Source organism: Anomaloglossus baeobatrachus, chromosome 4 (genome assembly GCF_048569485.1).
Source record: "Anomaloglossus baeobatrachus isolate aAnoBae1 chromosome 4, aAnoBae1.hap1, whole genome shotgun sequence".
Lineage (NCBI taxonomy): Eukaryota > Metazoa > Chordata > Amphibia > Anura > Aromobatidae > Anomaloglossus > Anomaloglossus baeobatrachus.
The window spans coordinates 566,789,256-566,804,573 of NC_134356.1; the positions used below are offsets into that span (position 1 = coordinate 566,789,256).

The 15,318-nt window shown below is 53.5% G+C and overlaps 1 protein-coding gene across 2 annotated transcripts in view; it reads right to left on the minus strand.

Moving 5' to 3' along the window:
• Positions 1 to 15,318, minus strand: part of DPP8 (dipeptidyl peptidase 8) — a 127,203-nt gene that overhangs the window by 11,557 nt on the left and 100,328 nt on the right. For both annotated transcript variants that reach the window (XM_075346035.1, XM_075346034.1), the window contains exon 19: positions 600 to 711. In XM_075346035.1, the coding sequence (XP_075202150.1) occupies positions 600 to 711 (112 nt within the window). The remainder of the gene's footprint in view (positions 1 to 599; positions 712 to 15,318) is intronic.

Genomic DNA, 15,318 nt, shown 5'->3' on the forward strand with positions numbered 1-15,318 from the left:
GCATGCATAGGGAGAACACAAGCAGGAGACCGCAGCGCACCGAACCCTGATCGTGGATACTGACAGCTGTGGTCTCCTGCGTAGGAGATGTGCGGCTCTCCCGGTCAGAACTTGCTGCGTTCTAAAACGCAGCGAGTCCTGATAGTGAGCACAAACCCTTATACTTATCCACCACCGCCACCTTCATTTTCTAATACACCGCTGCTCTGGTCAGTTTATGACAGTTTGTGACATGCTGGCTGTTCCATTGTGTTTTATGGCGCGCGCCGGAGAAACTACTCAATGCAAGTCTATGAGAGCCTTGTTCTGACTCTCAGACTTGCATTAAGCGTTTGTGGTGTAACTTCTGATTTCCATCAGTCAACAGTTACGGTCACAAGATGGCACCGTGAGACCGGAGCATTGTCGGTAAAAAAGGTGAAGATGCTGATGGGTGAGTATATTACTAGAGGCAGGGATCCCTCTAGTGGTAAACAAAGACACAAAACAAAATGCTACAGTGGGGCTTTAATGTAATAGTTAAACACCGCATGCTTCAGCAATGCAAGGAGCAAGAGTTTGCTCTACCAGACCCTTAGTAAATCTACAATAGTGCTCACCTGTAGGTCGTACGGCTTCCCACTACGCACTAAGAAACTAAGGAGGATGCTTGTATGAGCAAAGTGCACGTTCTCATCTAGGAAACCATGCAAGAGAAGAAGTCGACTTGGCCTACAGAAGAGAATGAAAAACAACACAATTAATACTAAAAAAATTACTCACGTGCCGGAAAAAACAGATTTTTGTGTACTCACCGTAAAATCGTTTTCTCTTAGCCATCATTGGGGGACACAGGACCATGGGTGTTATGCTGCCTATCCATAAGAGGACACTAAGTAGATGCAAAAGCATAGCTCCTCCTCTGCAGTATACACCCCCTGGCCGGGCTAGGCAAGCTCAGTTTTAGTACACAAGCAGTAGGAGAAAAAAAATAGTAAGAACTTATCTCAATAGAGGAACATGAGAAAAAAGGAGTCATAACCAAATAAGGTACTGAGAGAACCAAGGCCCAACAGGGTGGGTGCTGTGTCCCCCAATGATGGCTAAGAGAAAACGATTTTACGGTGAGTACACAAAAAAGAGAATTTTGTTTACTTACCGTAAATTCTTTTTCTTATAGTTCCGTATTGGGAGACCCAGACCATGGGTGTTTAGCTTCTGCCTCCGGAGGACACACAAAGTACTACACTAAAAAATGTAGCTCCTCCCTCTGAGCTTATACACCCCCTGGTGAGCAGACCCAGCCAGTTTAGTGCAAAAGCTGAAGGAGAATAGCCACCCACAAGTAAAACCGAGCAAAAGCCGGAACAACCGGAGACTCTGTCAACGACAACAGCCGGTGATAACACGCGGAACAAGAAATTGCCAACAGGCAACAGGGAGGGAGCTGGGTCTCCCAATACGGAACTATAAGAAAAAATTTACGGTAAGTAAACAAAATTCTCTTTTTCTTCATCGTTCCTTTGGGAGACCCAGACCATGGGACGTCTCAAAGCAGTCCATGGGTGGGAAACAAACAGAAAACTAACAAGTAGGCAGAACCTAACTTGACAAATGGGCGACAGCCGCCTGAAGGATGCGTCTGCCCAAGCTCGCATCTGCCGAAGCATGAGCATGCACTTGGTAGTGCTTCGAAAAGGTATGCAGGCTAGTCCAAGTGGCAGCCTGACAGACTTGTTGAGCCGTAGCCTGGTGCCTGAAACCCCAAGAGGCACAGACAGCTCTGGTCGAGTGTGCCTTGATCCCCGGCGGGGGAGGCACCTGAGTACACTGGTAGGCGTCCGAAATGGTCGACCTAATCCAACGGGCTAAGGTCGGCTTAGAAGCAGAGAGGCCCTTGCGCCGGCCTGTGGTTAGCACAAAAAGAGAAGTGCACCGCCTAAGAGCAGCGGTGCGAGACACACAGATCCGAAGAGCACGCACCAGATCCAGAGTATGCAACGCTTTTTCAAAGCGATGAACAGGAGCCGGACAAAAGGAAGGTAGGGTAATGTCCTGGTTAAGGTGGAAAGGAGAGACCACCTTAGGAAGAAAGTCCGGAGTCGGACGGAGAACCACCTTGTCTTGATGAAAAACCAAAAAAGGTGACTCCGAAGAGAGCGCAGCCAAATCAGAGACTCTCCTGAGGGAAGTTATGGCCACCAGAAAGGCCACTTTCTGTGAAAGACGAAACAAAGAAACCTCCCTAAGAGGCTCAAAGGGGGGTTTCTGCAAAACAGTGAGAACCAAGTTAAGATCCCAGGGATCCAAGGGCCGCCGGTAAGGCGGAATAATGTGAGACGCGCCTTGCATGAAGGTGCGAACCTGAGCCAGCCGAGCGAGACGCCGCTAGAACAGAACTGACAGAGCTGAGACTTGTCCCTTGAGAGAGTTGAGGGACAGTCCTAGCTGCAGACCGAACTGTAGAAAAGACAGAAGGATCGGCAACGAGAATGGCCAAGGAGGATGGCCGGCAGAGCGACACCAGGACAGGAAAATTTTCAAAGTCCTGTGATAGATCTTAGCGGAGGAAGACTTACGGGCCCGAGTCATCGTGGAGATGACTTCAGGAGGAATACCAGAAGCTGTCAAGATCCAGGACTCAAGAGCCACGCCGTCAGTTTGAGAGCCGCAGAATTCGGGCGGAAAAACGGACCTTGCGAGAGTAGGTCTGGACGGTCCGGGAGATGCCACGGCATCTCTATGGACAGATGGAGCAGGTCTGGATACCAAGCTCGCCTGGGCCAGTCCGGTGCAATGAGGATGACTCGACAGCCCTCCAATCTGATCTTGCGCAGAACTCTGGGCAAGAGAGCTAGAGGGGGAAACACGTAGGACAGACGAAACTGGGACCAGTCTTGAACCAGAGCGTCCGCAGCGAATGCCTGAGGATCGTGGGAGCGAGCCACGTAAACAGGAACCTTGTTATTGTGACGGGATGCCATTAGGTCCACGTCCGGAGTGCCCCATTTGCGGCAGATTGACTGAAACACTGCCGGGTGCAGGGACCACTCGCCACCGTCCACGCTTTGACGGCTGAGATAATCTGCCTCCCAGTTTTCCATGCCTGGGATGTGGACTGCGGATATGGTGGACTTTGAGTCCTCCGCCCATTGAAGGATGCGTTGTACCTCCAACATTGCCAGGCGGCTGCGTGTCCCGCCTTGGTGATTGATGTAGGCAACCGCTGTCGCGTTGTCCGATTGGACTCGAATGTGCCTGCCCGCCAACAGGTGGTGAAAGGCTAGGAGAGCTAGAAACACGGCTCTGGTTTCCAGCACATTGATTGAAAGGGCTGACTCGGCTGGAGTCCAAGTGCCCTGAGCTCTGTGGTGGAGATATACCGCTCCCCAGCCGGATAGACTGGCATCCGTGGTGAGAATCACCCAGGACGGAGCCAGGAAGGAGCGCCCCTGGGACAGGGAGAGGGGCGAAGCCACCACTGAAGAGAGCTCCTGGTCTGTGGCGACAGAGCCACTAACCTGTGTAAGGAGGAAGGCCGCTTGTCCCAACAGCGGAGAATGTTCAGCTGCAGGGGACGCAGATGGAACTGGGCAAAGGGAACAGCCTCCATTGACGCCACCATCTGACCCAGCACCTGCATCAGGCGCCTGAGGGAATGACGGCGCGGCTTCTGCAGAGAGAGCACCGCCAGTTGGAGGGATTGCTGTTTGACTAAGGGCAACTTCACAAGTGCCGGCAAAGTCTCGAACTGCATCCCTAGGTACGTGAGACTCTGGGTCGGAGTCAGAGTAAATTTGGGAAGATTGACAAGCCACCCGAATTGGGCTAGAGTGGCGAGAGTGAGCGAGACACTCCGCTGACAGTCCACGCTGGATGAAGCCTTGACTAGAAGGTCGTCCAGGTAAGGAATCACTGCCAACCCCTGTAGGTGCAGGACCGCAATCACTGCTGCCATGACCTTGGTGAATACCCGAGGAGCTGTGGCCAACCCGAAGGGGAGAGCCACGAATTGGAAATGATCTTCTCCGATTGCAAAGCGTAGCCAACGCTGGTGTGAAACTGCAATTGGCACATGCAGATAGGCATCTCTGATGTCGATGGATGCCAGGAAATCCCCTTGGGTCATTGAGGCAATGACTGATCGCAGAGACTCCATGCGAAAGTGCCGCACCTGAACATGCTTGTTGAGAAGCTTGAGATCCAGGATGGGCCGGAAGGAACCGTCCTTTTTGGGAACTAGGAAGAGATTTGAGTAAAAACCTCTGAACCGTTCCCGGGCGGGAACCGGTACAATTACTCCGTTGGCCTGCAAGGATGCCACGGCCTGTGAGAAGGCGGCGGCCTTGGAGCAGGGGGGAGTTGAGAGAAAAAATCTGTTTGGCGGGCTGGAAGAGAATTCTATCCTGTAGCCGTGGGAGATGATATCCCTCACCCACTGATCGGAGACGTGTTGAAACCACGCGTCGCCAAAGTGGGAGAGCCTGCCACCGACTAAGGACGTTGCTGGCGCGGACAGATAGTCACGAGGAGGCTGCCTTAGGCTGCTTTCACACCTCCGGCGTTTGCTATGCGGCACAATCCGGCACTTTGCAGGAAAATCGCAACCGTTTTTTTTTGCTGCCAGTTGCGTTTTTTTCTGCATAGACTTTAATTAGTGCCGCATGGGCTCGCGGTCGGTCCGGTTTTTGCCGCATGCGGCAGATTTAGCCGATGCGACGGCTGGATGGAACGTTGCCTGGCACGTTTTTCGTGCGGCAAAAAAAAAAACGCATCGCACCGCATTCGGCCGATGCGGCGCATTTTTCAACGCATGCCTATGGCGGCCGGATGCGGCGCGATGCTGCAAAAAACGCATCCGGCCGCCGCATGCGGTTTTTGCCACTGTGCATGCTCAGTAGCATGCCGCAAGCGGCAAAAACCGGACGGGCCGCATGGGAAAAACTTATGCAAAGAATGCGGTGTTTTCACCGCATCCGTTGCATAGCTTGCACAGCCGGATTGAGCCGCAGAGCTCAAGCCGGATGTGTGAAAGCAGCCTTAGCGGCAGCACCTCCTGCGGTCTTTTGTGGACGCGCTTTTGGGCGCCAGTTGGGTTTTTGGTCCTTGGCTGAGTTAGTGGACAAGGCCGAGGGCTTAGAGGACGACCAGTTGGAGGAACGAAAGGAACGAAACCTCGACTGATTCCTACCCTGGACAGGTTTCCTGGTTTTGGTTTGTGGCATGGAAGTACTCTTCCCGCCAGTAGCTTCCTTAATAATTTCATCCAGCTGTTCTCCGAACAGCCGGGACCCAGCAAAAGGGAGCCCAGCAAGGAACTTCTTTGAAGAAGCATCTGCCTTCCACTCTCGAAGCCACAAGATCCTGCGGATAGCGAGGGAATTAGCCGAAGCCACCGCAGTGCGGTGAGAAGCCTCCAGCATGGCAGACATAGCATAGGATGAAAAAGCTGAAGCTTTGGAAGTTAAGGGAACCATTTCGGGCATGGATTCCCTGGCGAGGGAATGCATCTCCTCTAGAGAAGCAGAGATGTCTTTGAGAGCCTACACTGCTGCAAAAGTCGGGGAGAACGAAGCCCCCGCCGCTTCATATACGGATTTGGCCAGAAGGTTAATCTGGCGGTCAGTGGAATCCTTAAGGGAGGTGCCATCAGCCACCGACACAACGGTCCGGGCTGAGAGCCTAGACACCGGGGGGGTCTACCTTTGGGGAATGAGCCCACTCCTTGACCACCTCAGGTGGAAAGGGAAAACGGTCATCAGAACCACGCTTTGGGAACAGTTTGTCAGCACAGGCCCTGGGCTTGGTCACAGCGGCTTGAAAACTGGAGTGGTTAAAGAACACACTCTTTGCTCTCTTAGGCGAGGTAAACTGGTGCTTTTCTGCCAGAGAGGGTTGCTCCTCTGATACTGGCGGATTGAGATCCAGTACAGAATTAATGGAAGCAATCAAGTCACTAACATCTAAGTCACTTTCGGACAGATCAATGGGGTACATGGAGTTAGCCTCCGAGCCCCCAGTAAAGGCATCCTCCTCATCCTGCGAGTCAGCTCCTGAAATCAGAGCCGCGGGACGAGAAGGGAGAGGGAACCCTGCGTCTCTTCTTAGGAGGACGGGTCTGGGCCCTGATGATGAATCTGTGAGCTCCGGTCCTGGGAGACCCCTAGCAGCAGAGGCACCCTGTGAAGGGGGCTGATGCATAGTCAGCAAAGTCCTGGACAAAAGTCCCATGGACTCAGCAAAAGACTGTGAGAGAGACCTAGAAAGAAGGGAATTTTGTTTACTTACCGTAAATTCCTTTTCTTCTAGCTCCAATTGGGAGACCCAGACAATTGGGGTGTATAGCTATGCCTCCGGAGGCCACACAAAGTATTACACTAAAAGTGTAACGCCCCTCCCCTTCAGCCTATACACCCCCCGTGCTGCCACGGGCTCATCAGTTTTGGTGCAAAAGCCCGAAGGAGGAAAAAATTATAAACTGGTTTAAAGTAAATTCAATCCGAAGGAATATCGGAGAACTGAAACCATTTAACATGAACAACATGTGTATACAAAAACAGGGGCGGGTGCTGGGTCTCCCAATTGGAGCTAGAAGAAAAGGAATTTACGGTAAGTAAACAAAATTCCCTTCTTCTTTGTCGCTCCTTATTGGGAGACCCAGACAATTGGGACGTCCAAAAGCAGTCCCTGGGTGGGTAAATAATACCTCATAATAGAGCCGTAACGGCTCCGTCCTACAGGTGGGCAGCTGCCGCCTGAAGGACTCGCCTACCTAGGCTGGCATCTGCCGAAGCATAGGTATGCACCTGATAGTGTTTCGTGAAAGTGTGCAGGCTTGACCAGGTAGCTGCCTGACACACCTGCTGAGCCGTAGCCTGGTGTCGCAAGGCCCAGGACGCTCCCACGGCCCTGGTAGAATGGGCCTTCAGTCCTGAGGGAACCGGAAGCCCCGAGGAACGGTAAGCTTCGAGAATTGGTTCCTTGATCCACCGAGCCAGGGTTGACTTGGAAGCTCTCACCAGATCTAACAAGTGCAAATCCTTTTCACATTGGTGAACTGGATGAGGACAAAACGAGGGTAAGGAGATGTCCTGATTGAGATGAAAAGGGGATACCACCTTAGGGAGGAATTCCGGAACCGGACGCAGAACCACCTTGTCCTGGTGAAACACCAGGAAAGGAGCTTTGCATGATAACGCTGCCAACTCAGACACTCTCCGAAGTGAGGTGACTGCTACTAGAAAAACCACTTTCTGCGAAAGGCGTGCGAGCGAAATATCCCTCATTGGCTCGAACGGTGGTTTCTGAAGAACCATCAGCACCCTGTTCAGATCCCAGGGTTCTAACGGACGCTTGTAAGGAGGGACGATGTGACAAACCCCTTGCAGGAACGTGCGTACCTGTGGGAGTCTGGCCAGGCGCTTCTGAAAAAACACAGAGAGCGCAGAGACTTGTCCCTTAAGGGAGCCTAGCGACAAACCCTTTTCCAATCCGGATTGAAGAAAGGACAGAAAAGTGGGCAAGGCAAATGGCCAGGGAGAAAACCCCTGAGCAGAGCACCACGACAGGAATATTTTCCACGTCCTGTGGTAGATCTTGGCGGACGTAGGTTTCCTAGCCTGTCTCATAGTGGCAATGACCTCTTGAGATAATCCTGAAGACGCTAGGATCCAGGACTCAATGGCCACACAGTCAGGTTGAGGGCCGCAGAATTCAGATGGAAAAACGGCCCTTGAGACAGCAAATCTGGTCGGTCTGGCAGTGCCCACGGTTCGCCGACCGTGAGATGCCAAAGATCCGGGTACCACGACCTCCTCGGCCAGTCTGGAGCGACGAGGATGACGCGGCGGCAGTCGGCCCTGATCTTGCGTAACACTCTGGGCAACAGTGCCAGAGGAGGAAACACATAAGGAAGCCGAAACTGCGACCAATCCTGAACTAAGGCGTCTGCCGCCAGAGCTCTGTGATCTTGAGATCGAGCCATGAATGTTGGGACCTTGTTGTTGTGCCGTGACGCCATTAGGTCGACGTCCGGCATCCCCCAGCGGCAACAGATCTCCTGAAACACGTCCGGGTGAAGGGACCATTCCCCTGCGTCCATGCCCTGGCGACTGAGAAAGTCTGCTTCCCAGTTTTCTACGCCCGGGATGTGAACTGCGGATATGGTGGATGCTGTGGCTTCCACCCACAGCAGAATCCGCCGGACTTCCTGGAAGGCTTGCCGACTGCGTGTCCCACCTTGGTAGTTGATGTAAGCCACCGCTGTGGAGTTGTCCGACTGAATTCGGATCTGCTTGCCTTCCAGCCACTGCTGGAACGCTTTTAGGGCAAGATACACTGCCCTGATCTCCAGAACATTGATCTGAAGTGAGGACTCTTGCTGAGTCCACGTACCCTGAGCCCTGTGGTGGAGAAAAACTGCTCCCCACCCTGACAGACTCGCGTCCGTCGTAACCACCGCCCAGGATGGGGGTAGGAAGGATTTCCCCTTCGATAATGAGGTGGGAAGAAGCCACCACCGAAGGGAAGCTTTGGTTGCCTGAGAGAGGGAGACGTTCCTGTCTAGGGACGTCGGCATCCTGTCCCACTTGCGTAGGATGTCCCATTGAAGTGGACGCAGGTGAAACTGCGCGAAAGGGACTGCTTCCATTGCTGCCACCATCTTCCCCAGGAAGTGCATGAGGCGCCTCAAGGGGTGTGACCGACCTTGAAGGAGAGATTGCACCCCTGTCTGTAGTGAACGCTGTTTGTCCAGCGGAAGCTTCACTATCGCTGGAAGAGTATGAAACTCCATGCCAAGATATGTCAGCGATTGGACCGGTGTCAGATTTGACTTTGGAAAATTGATGATCCACCCGAAACTCTGGAGAATCTCCAGAGTAACGTTGATGCTGTGTTGGCATGCCTCTTGAGAGGGTGCCTTGACCAGCAGATCGTCTAAGTAAGGTATCACTGAGTGACCCTGAGAGTGGAGGACCGCAACTACTGTAGCCATGACCTTGGTGAAAACCCTTGGGGCTGTCGCCAGGCCGAACGGCAGTGCCGCGAACTGAAGGTGTTCGTCTCCTATGGCGAAGCGCAAGAAGCGCTGATGCTCTGGAGCAATTGGTACGTGGAGATAAGCATCCTTGATATCGATCGATGCTAGGAAATCTCCTTGGGACATTGAGGCGATGACGGAGCGGAGGGATTCCATCCGGAACCGCCTGGTCCTTACGTGTTTGTTGAGCAGTTTTAGGTCCAAAACAGGACGGAAGGACCCGTCCTTCTTTGGAACCACAAACAGGTTGGAGTAGAAACCGTGACCCTGTTGCTGAAGAGGAACCGGGACCACCACTCCTTCTGCCTTCAGAATGCCCACCGCCTGCAGAAGAGCCTCGGCTCGCTCGGGAGACGGAGATGTTCTGAAGAATCGAGTCGGAGGACGAGAGCTGAACTCTATCCTGTAACCGTGAGACAAAATGTCTCTCACCCAACGGTCTTTTACTTGTGGCAGCCAGGTGTCGCAAAAGCGGGAGAGCCTGCCACCGACCGAGGATGCGGTGTGAGGAGGCCGTAAGTCATGAGGAAGCCGCCTTAGTAGCGGCACCTCCGGCGGTCTTTTTAGGGCGTGATTTAGACCGCCATGTGTCGGAGTTCCTCTGATCCTTCTGCGGCCTTTTGGACGAGGAGAATTGGGACCTGCCCGCACCCCGAAAGGACCGAAACCTCGACTGTCCCCTCCTCTGTTGGGGTGTTTTTGGTTTGGCCTGGGGTAAGGATGTTTCCTTTCCCTTGGATTGTTTGATGATTTCATCCAATCTCTCACCAAACAAACGGTCGCCAGAAAATGGCAATCCAGTTAAGCACTTTTTGGAAGCCGAATCTGCCTTCCATTCCCGCAGCCACAAGGCCCTGCGTATTGCCACCGAATTGTCGGCTGCAACCGCCGTATGGCTCGCAGAGTCCAGGACAGCATTAATAGCGTAGGACGCAAATGCCGACGTTTGAGAAATTATGGACGCCACCTGCGGCGCAGACGTACGTGTGAGTGCGTCAATTTGCGCCTGACCAGCTGAGATAGCTTGGAGTGCCCATACGGCTGCGAATGCTGGAGCAAAAGACGCGCCGATAGCTTCATAGATGGATTTCAACCAGAGCTCCATCTGTCTGTCAGTGGCATCCTTGAGTGAAGCTCCATCTTCCACTGCAACTATGGATCTAGCCGCCAGTCTGGAGATTGGAGGATCCACCTTGGGACACTGAGTCCAGCCCTTGACCACGTCAGGGGGGAAAGGGTAACGTGTATCCTTAAGGCGCTTGGAAAAACGCTTATCTGGACAAGCTCGGTGTTTCTGGACTGCCTCTCTGAAGTTAGAGTGGTCCAGAAACATACTCTTTGTACGCTTGGGAAACCTGAAACGGAATTTCTCCTGCTGAGAGGCTGACTCCTCCACTGGAGGAGCTGAGGGAGAAATATCCAACATTTCATTGATGGACGCAATAAGATCATTCACTATGGCGTCCCCATCAGGAGTATCAAGGTTGAGAGCGGCTTCAGGATCAGAATCCTGATCAGCTACCTCCGCTTCATCATACAGAGAGTCTTCTCGCTGAGACCCTGAACATTGTGATGATGTCGAGGGGATATCATAGCGAGCTCGCTTAATCGGTCTGGGGCTGCGGTCCGTGTCAGAGACCTCACCCTGGGATCCATGAGACACCCCGGGAGGACATTGCTGTTCCAACTGAGGGGGACCAGGGGGCAATGATTCCACAGTGCCCCTGGCTTGAGATGCCGGCCTGGACTGCAAGGCTTCTAATATCTTAGCCATAGTCTCAGAAAGTCTTTCAGTAAAAACTGCAAACTCCGTCCCTGTCACCTGGACCGTGTTAACAGGTGGTTCTCCCTGGGCCACCCTTAGCAGAGGCTCCGGCTGAGAAAGTGCCACAGGGGCCGAGCATTGCACACAATGAGGGTCAGTGGAACCTGCCGGCAGTATAGCCGTACATGCTGCACAGGCAGCATAGTAAGTCTGTGCTTTGGCACCCTTGCTATTTGTGGACGACATGCTGTTGTCTCCTCTGAGCAATACAGGAGGGTATATAGACAAAAATCAACAGTGCACCATACAGTGTAAAGTATAGTCTATAATCATGTAATTTATAGGTACACTTCTGCACTAGTGGGGCCAGCACCACAGGTGCTGCTTACCGCCTACGCAAAGCGGTTGTGTGGGCACCAGAAATCCTGCCTGGGTCTCCCTGAGCTTGTCTCTCCTCTCCAGCGTTAGCAGAGCTGAGAGGAATGGCTGCCGGCGTCCTGAGGAGAGGAGGGAGCCGTGGGCGTGACCCAGAAAAGTGCGGGAACTGGTGCCCCACTGTGCAGAGTGAGGGGGGTGGAGTATGCAAAGCATGCTCCAGCCGTCAGTGCTGCCGTCCTGTACAGCGTCCCGCCCTTCCCCTGATTGGCAGGGCTGGGGGCGGGAAGAAAACGAGACTAGGCCGCAAAAGCCGGGGACTCGAGTTATAAGCGCGGCCGCCGTATAAGCGCGGTCGGCGCGGAAGTCCCCGGCGCACTAACAGTCCCAGCCGCGCCGCAGTGATAACCATGGCAGGGGCGGTCAGCGCGGCAGTCCCCTTACACGAACACACTCAGCGATGCTGAAGTGTGTAATGGCACAAACGCAGTCAGCGCTGCTGTCCCCGGTGCACTAGCACACCCAGCAATGCTGGAGTGTTGCTGTGCGCGGTCCCCACGGGGACACAGAGTACCTCAAAGTAGCAGGGCCATGTCCCTGAACGATACTCGGCTCCTATCCAGCATGGTCCTCAGGAGCTGTGGATGGAGCACGGTCTCCTGTGCCTGGAGACCGAAAGGATCCCACTTCACCCAGAGCCCTAATTGAGGGATGGGGAAGGAAAGCAGCATGTGGGCTCCAGCCTCCGTACCCGCAATGGATACCTCAACCTTAACAACACCGCCGACAAGAGTGGGGTGAGAAGGGAGCATGCTGGGGGCCCTGTTATGGGCCCTCTTTTCTTCCATCCGACATAGTCAGCAGCTGCTGCTGACTAAGCTGTGGAGCTATGCGTGCATGTCTGACCTCCTTCGCACAAAGCATAAAAACTGATGAGCCCGTGGCAGCACGGGGGGTGTATAGGCTGAAGGGGAGGGGCGTTACACTTTTAGTGTAATACTTTGTGTGGCCTCCGGAGGCATAGCTATACACCCCAATTGTCTGGGTCTCCCAATAAGGAGCGACAAAGAAAGGATTCTACCCAAGCCGGGGGTTCAGCCACAGGCGCAGGAGCAGCCTGAGAGACCACTGGGGGTGAGACTCCAGGCTGTGGCACCGCCAAGTTAGAGCAGGCATCACAATGTGGATAGGTGCTCGGTTCAGGCAGAAGGAGCTTACATGCAGTGCATACTGAATAAAGCTTTGGAGCTCCTCGTGTGAGACATGCTGCTGGAGTGGGGGCTCTGCCAGAATGACCCCCAGAGAGTATATACAGAGGTCCACAACCAGAGGTTGTGGCTTACCAGACAGCTGAAGCGGTGTTGTGTGCCCTCCAGATCCCAAAGCCCGGACCTCCAAACACAGCACCCAGCAGGGATGCAGAGCGCAGACCAGCGCTGAGTGAATCTCTGAGGAAATGGCCGCCGGAGCGAGGAGAGGGGGCGGGACTTGCTCTGATGAGCGGGATCTGGAGGGCCATAGAAACCTACAGGGGAGGAGACACGCACAGCAGTGGGGAGTGTCCCTCCCCTGTGAGAACGGCCGCCGGGCGGAGCCGAGTCTGTCCCTCTGCATGAATGACATGCGAGGGCAGTGAATAGAAACTAGGCCTCCGGCGAAGCCGGGGCTTAAATTAGAGCAGCGAGGCCGACAAGCAGGCACCATCGGCGCGGTTCTCGTGCGACAGCTAGAGAACCCGCCGGAAATGTCAGTAAACACAGCAAACACACTCTCCCCAAACAATAAGGCACAAGGACCCCCATAAATAAACGTCTCAGGTACTTAGCTGCCGAGACGCAGGGCCAGGCCCCTGGGGATGAGTGCTCCGGTCCAGCAGGGTCCTGAAGGGCTGCGGATGGAGACCGGCCTCCTGCCAAGCATGGAGACCGTGCTGGCTCCCACTTCAAGCCAAAGCCCAGGAGGGATGGTGAAGGAGCGCGGCATGTAAGGCTCCAGCCTTGGAAATCAACCTTAACAACACCGCCGACACAGTGGGGTGAAAAGGGACATGCCGGGGGTCCAGACGTGGACCCGCTTTTCTTCAAACTCTTTCCAAAAATCAAACAAATCAGATGAGAATGCATGTGTGGATGTATGCCTCCTGAACACAAAGCGATAAACTGGCTGGGTCTGCTCACCAGGGGGTGTATAAGCTCAGAGGGAGGAGCTACACTTTTAAGTGTAGTACTTTGTGTGTCCTCCGGAGGCAGAAGCTAAACACCCATGGTCTGGGTCTCCCAAAGGAACGATAAAGAAAATCCGTTTTTCTCTGACGCCTCATTGGGGGACACAGGACCAAGGGACGTCCTAAAGCAGTCCATGGGTAAGAAAAATGAAAACAAGACAACGCAACCCAAGGACTAGGAACCAGTCCCAGACAGCCTGGAGCACCTACTGAGAGAAGGTGCTCTACTGCCGTTTGCAGAATTGTCCTACCCAGATTTGCCTCAGCTGAAAACCTGGGTATGGACTCTAATGCTTTGAAAACGTATATGTAGGCTAGACCAGGTCGCAGCCTTACACACTTGTTCCACTGAAGCCTGATGCCGAATGGCCCACGAAGCGCCAACTGCTCGCGTGGAATGAGCCCGCAGCCCACTAGGAATGGGCTTGAGTTGCAAGCGGTAGACTTCCTGGATCGCAGAGCGAATCCAGCGAGCCAGAGTCACCTTTGAAGCTGCCTGTCCCTTCTTAGGCCCCTCAGGAATAACGAACAAAGAGTACCTCTGGAGACCGTCCAGAACGAGATTGAGGTCCCATGGGTCCAGCGGCCGTTTGTTCGGGGGAACTAGATGGGAAACACCCTGGAGGAAGGTCTTGACTTGTGGATTCTGAGCCAGGCGGCATGGGTAGAAGATTGAGAGCGCTGAGACCTGCCCCTTAAGGGAACTGAGAGCCGACCTGCAGAAAATCGGGAATTCTGTGGATGGCCAGAGGCAGAGGCTGGACATTAGTTTCCAGCTTAGTTAGTTAGTTTAGTTCCCTGCACCATGAAGAAGGGAATTTTGTTTACTTACCGTAAATTCCTTTTCTTCTAGCTCCAATTGGGAGACCCAGACAGTGGGTGTATAGCTACTGCCCTCTGGAGGCCGCACAAAGAACTACACTTAAAAGTGTAAGGCCCCTCCCCTTCTGGCTATACACCCTCCCGTAGGAGTACAGATTCCTCAGTTTTAGTACCAAAGCAAGAAGGAGGAAAGCCAATAACAGTTTCAAAAACAAATTCAATCCGATAACACGATCGGAGAACTTAAGAAACAACATGAACAACATGTGCACCCGAAAAAACGAAACCCTAAGAACAAATAGGGCGGGTGCTGGGTCTCCCAATTGGAGCTAGAAGAAAAGGAATTTACGGTAAGTAAACAAAATTCCCTTCTTCTTTTTCGCTCCTAATTGGGAGACCCAGACAGTGGGACGTCCAAAAGCAGTCCCTGGGTGGGTAAAAAGATACCACATGAACGGGCTGTCAGACAGCCTCCTCCTACAGGTGGGCCACCGCCGCCTGAAGGACCTGTCTACCTAGGCTGGCATCTGCCGAAGCGTAGGTATGCACTTGATAGTGTTTGGTAAACGTGTGCAGACTCGACCAGGTAGCCGCCTGGCACACTTGCTGAGCCGTAGCCTGATGCCGTAATGCCCAGGACGCACCCACGGCTCTGGTAGAATGGGCCTTCAGTCCAGATGGAATCGGAAGCCCAGCAGAACGGTATGTGTGAAGAATTGGTTCCTTGATCCACCGCGCCAGGGTGGATTTGGAAGCTTGCGATCCCTTATGCTGACCAGCGACTAGGACAAAGAGCGCATCCGAACGGCGTAGAGCCGCCGTGCGAGAAATGTAAATCCTGAGTGCTCTCACCAGGTCCAACAGATGTAAACCCTTTTCAAATTGGTGAACTGGATGCGGACACAAAGATGGTAAAGTGATATCCTGATTGAGATGAAAGGAAGAAACCACCTTGGGAGAAAACTCTGGAATTGGACGCAGTACTACCTTGTCTTGGTGAAACACCAGGAAGGGAGATTTGCAAGATAACGCCGCTAGCTCGGACACTCTTCGAAGAGACGTGACCGCCACAAGAAAAACTACCTTTTGTGAAAGCCGAGAAAGGGGAACCTC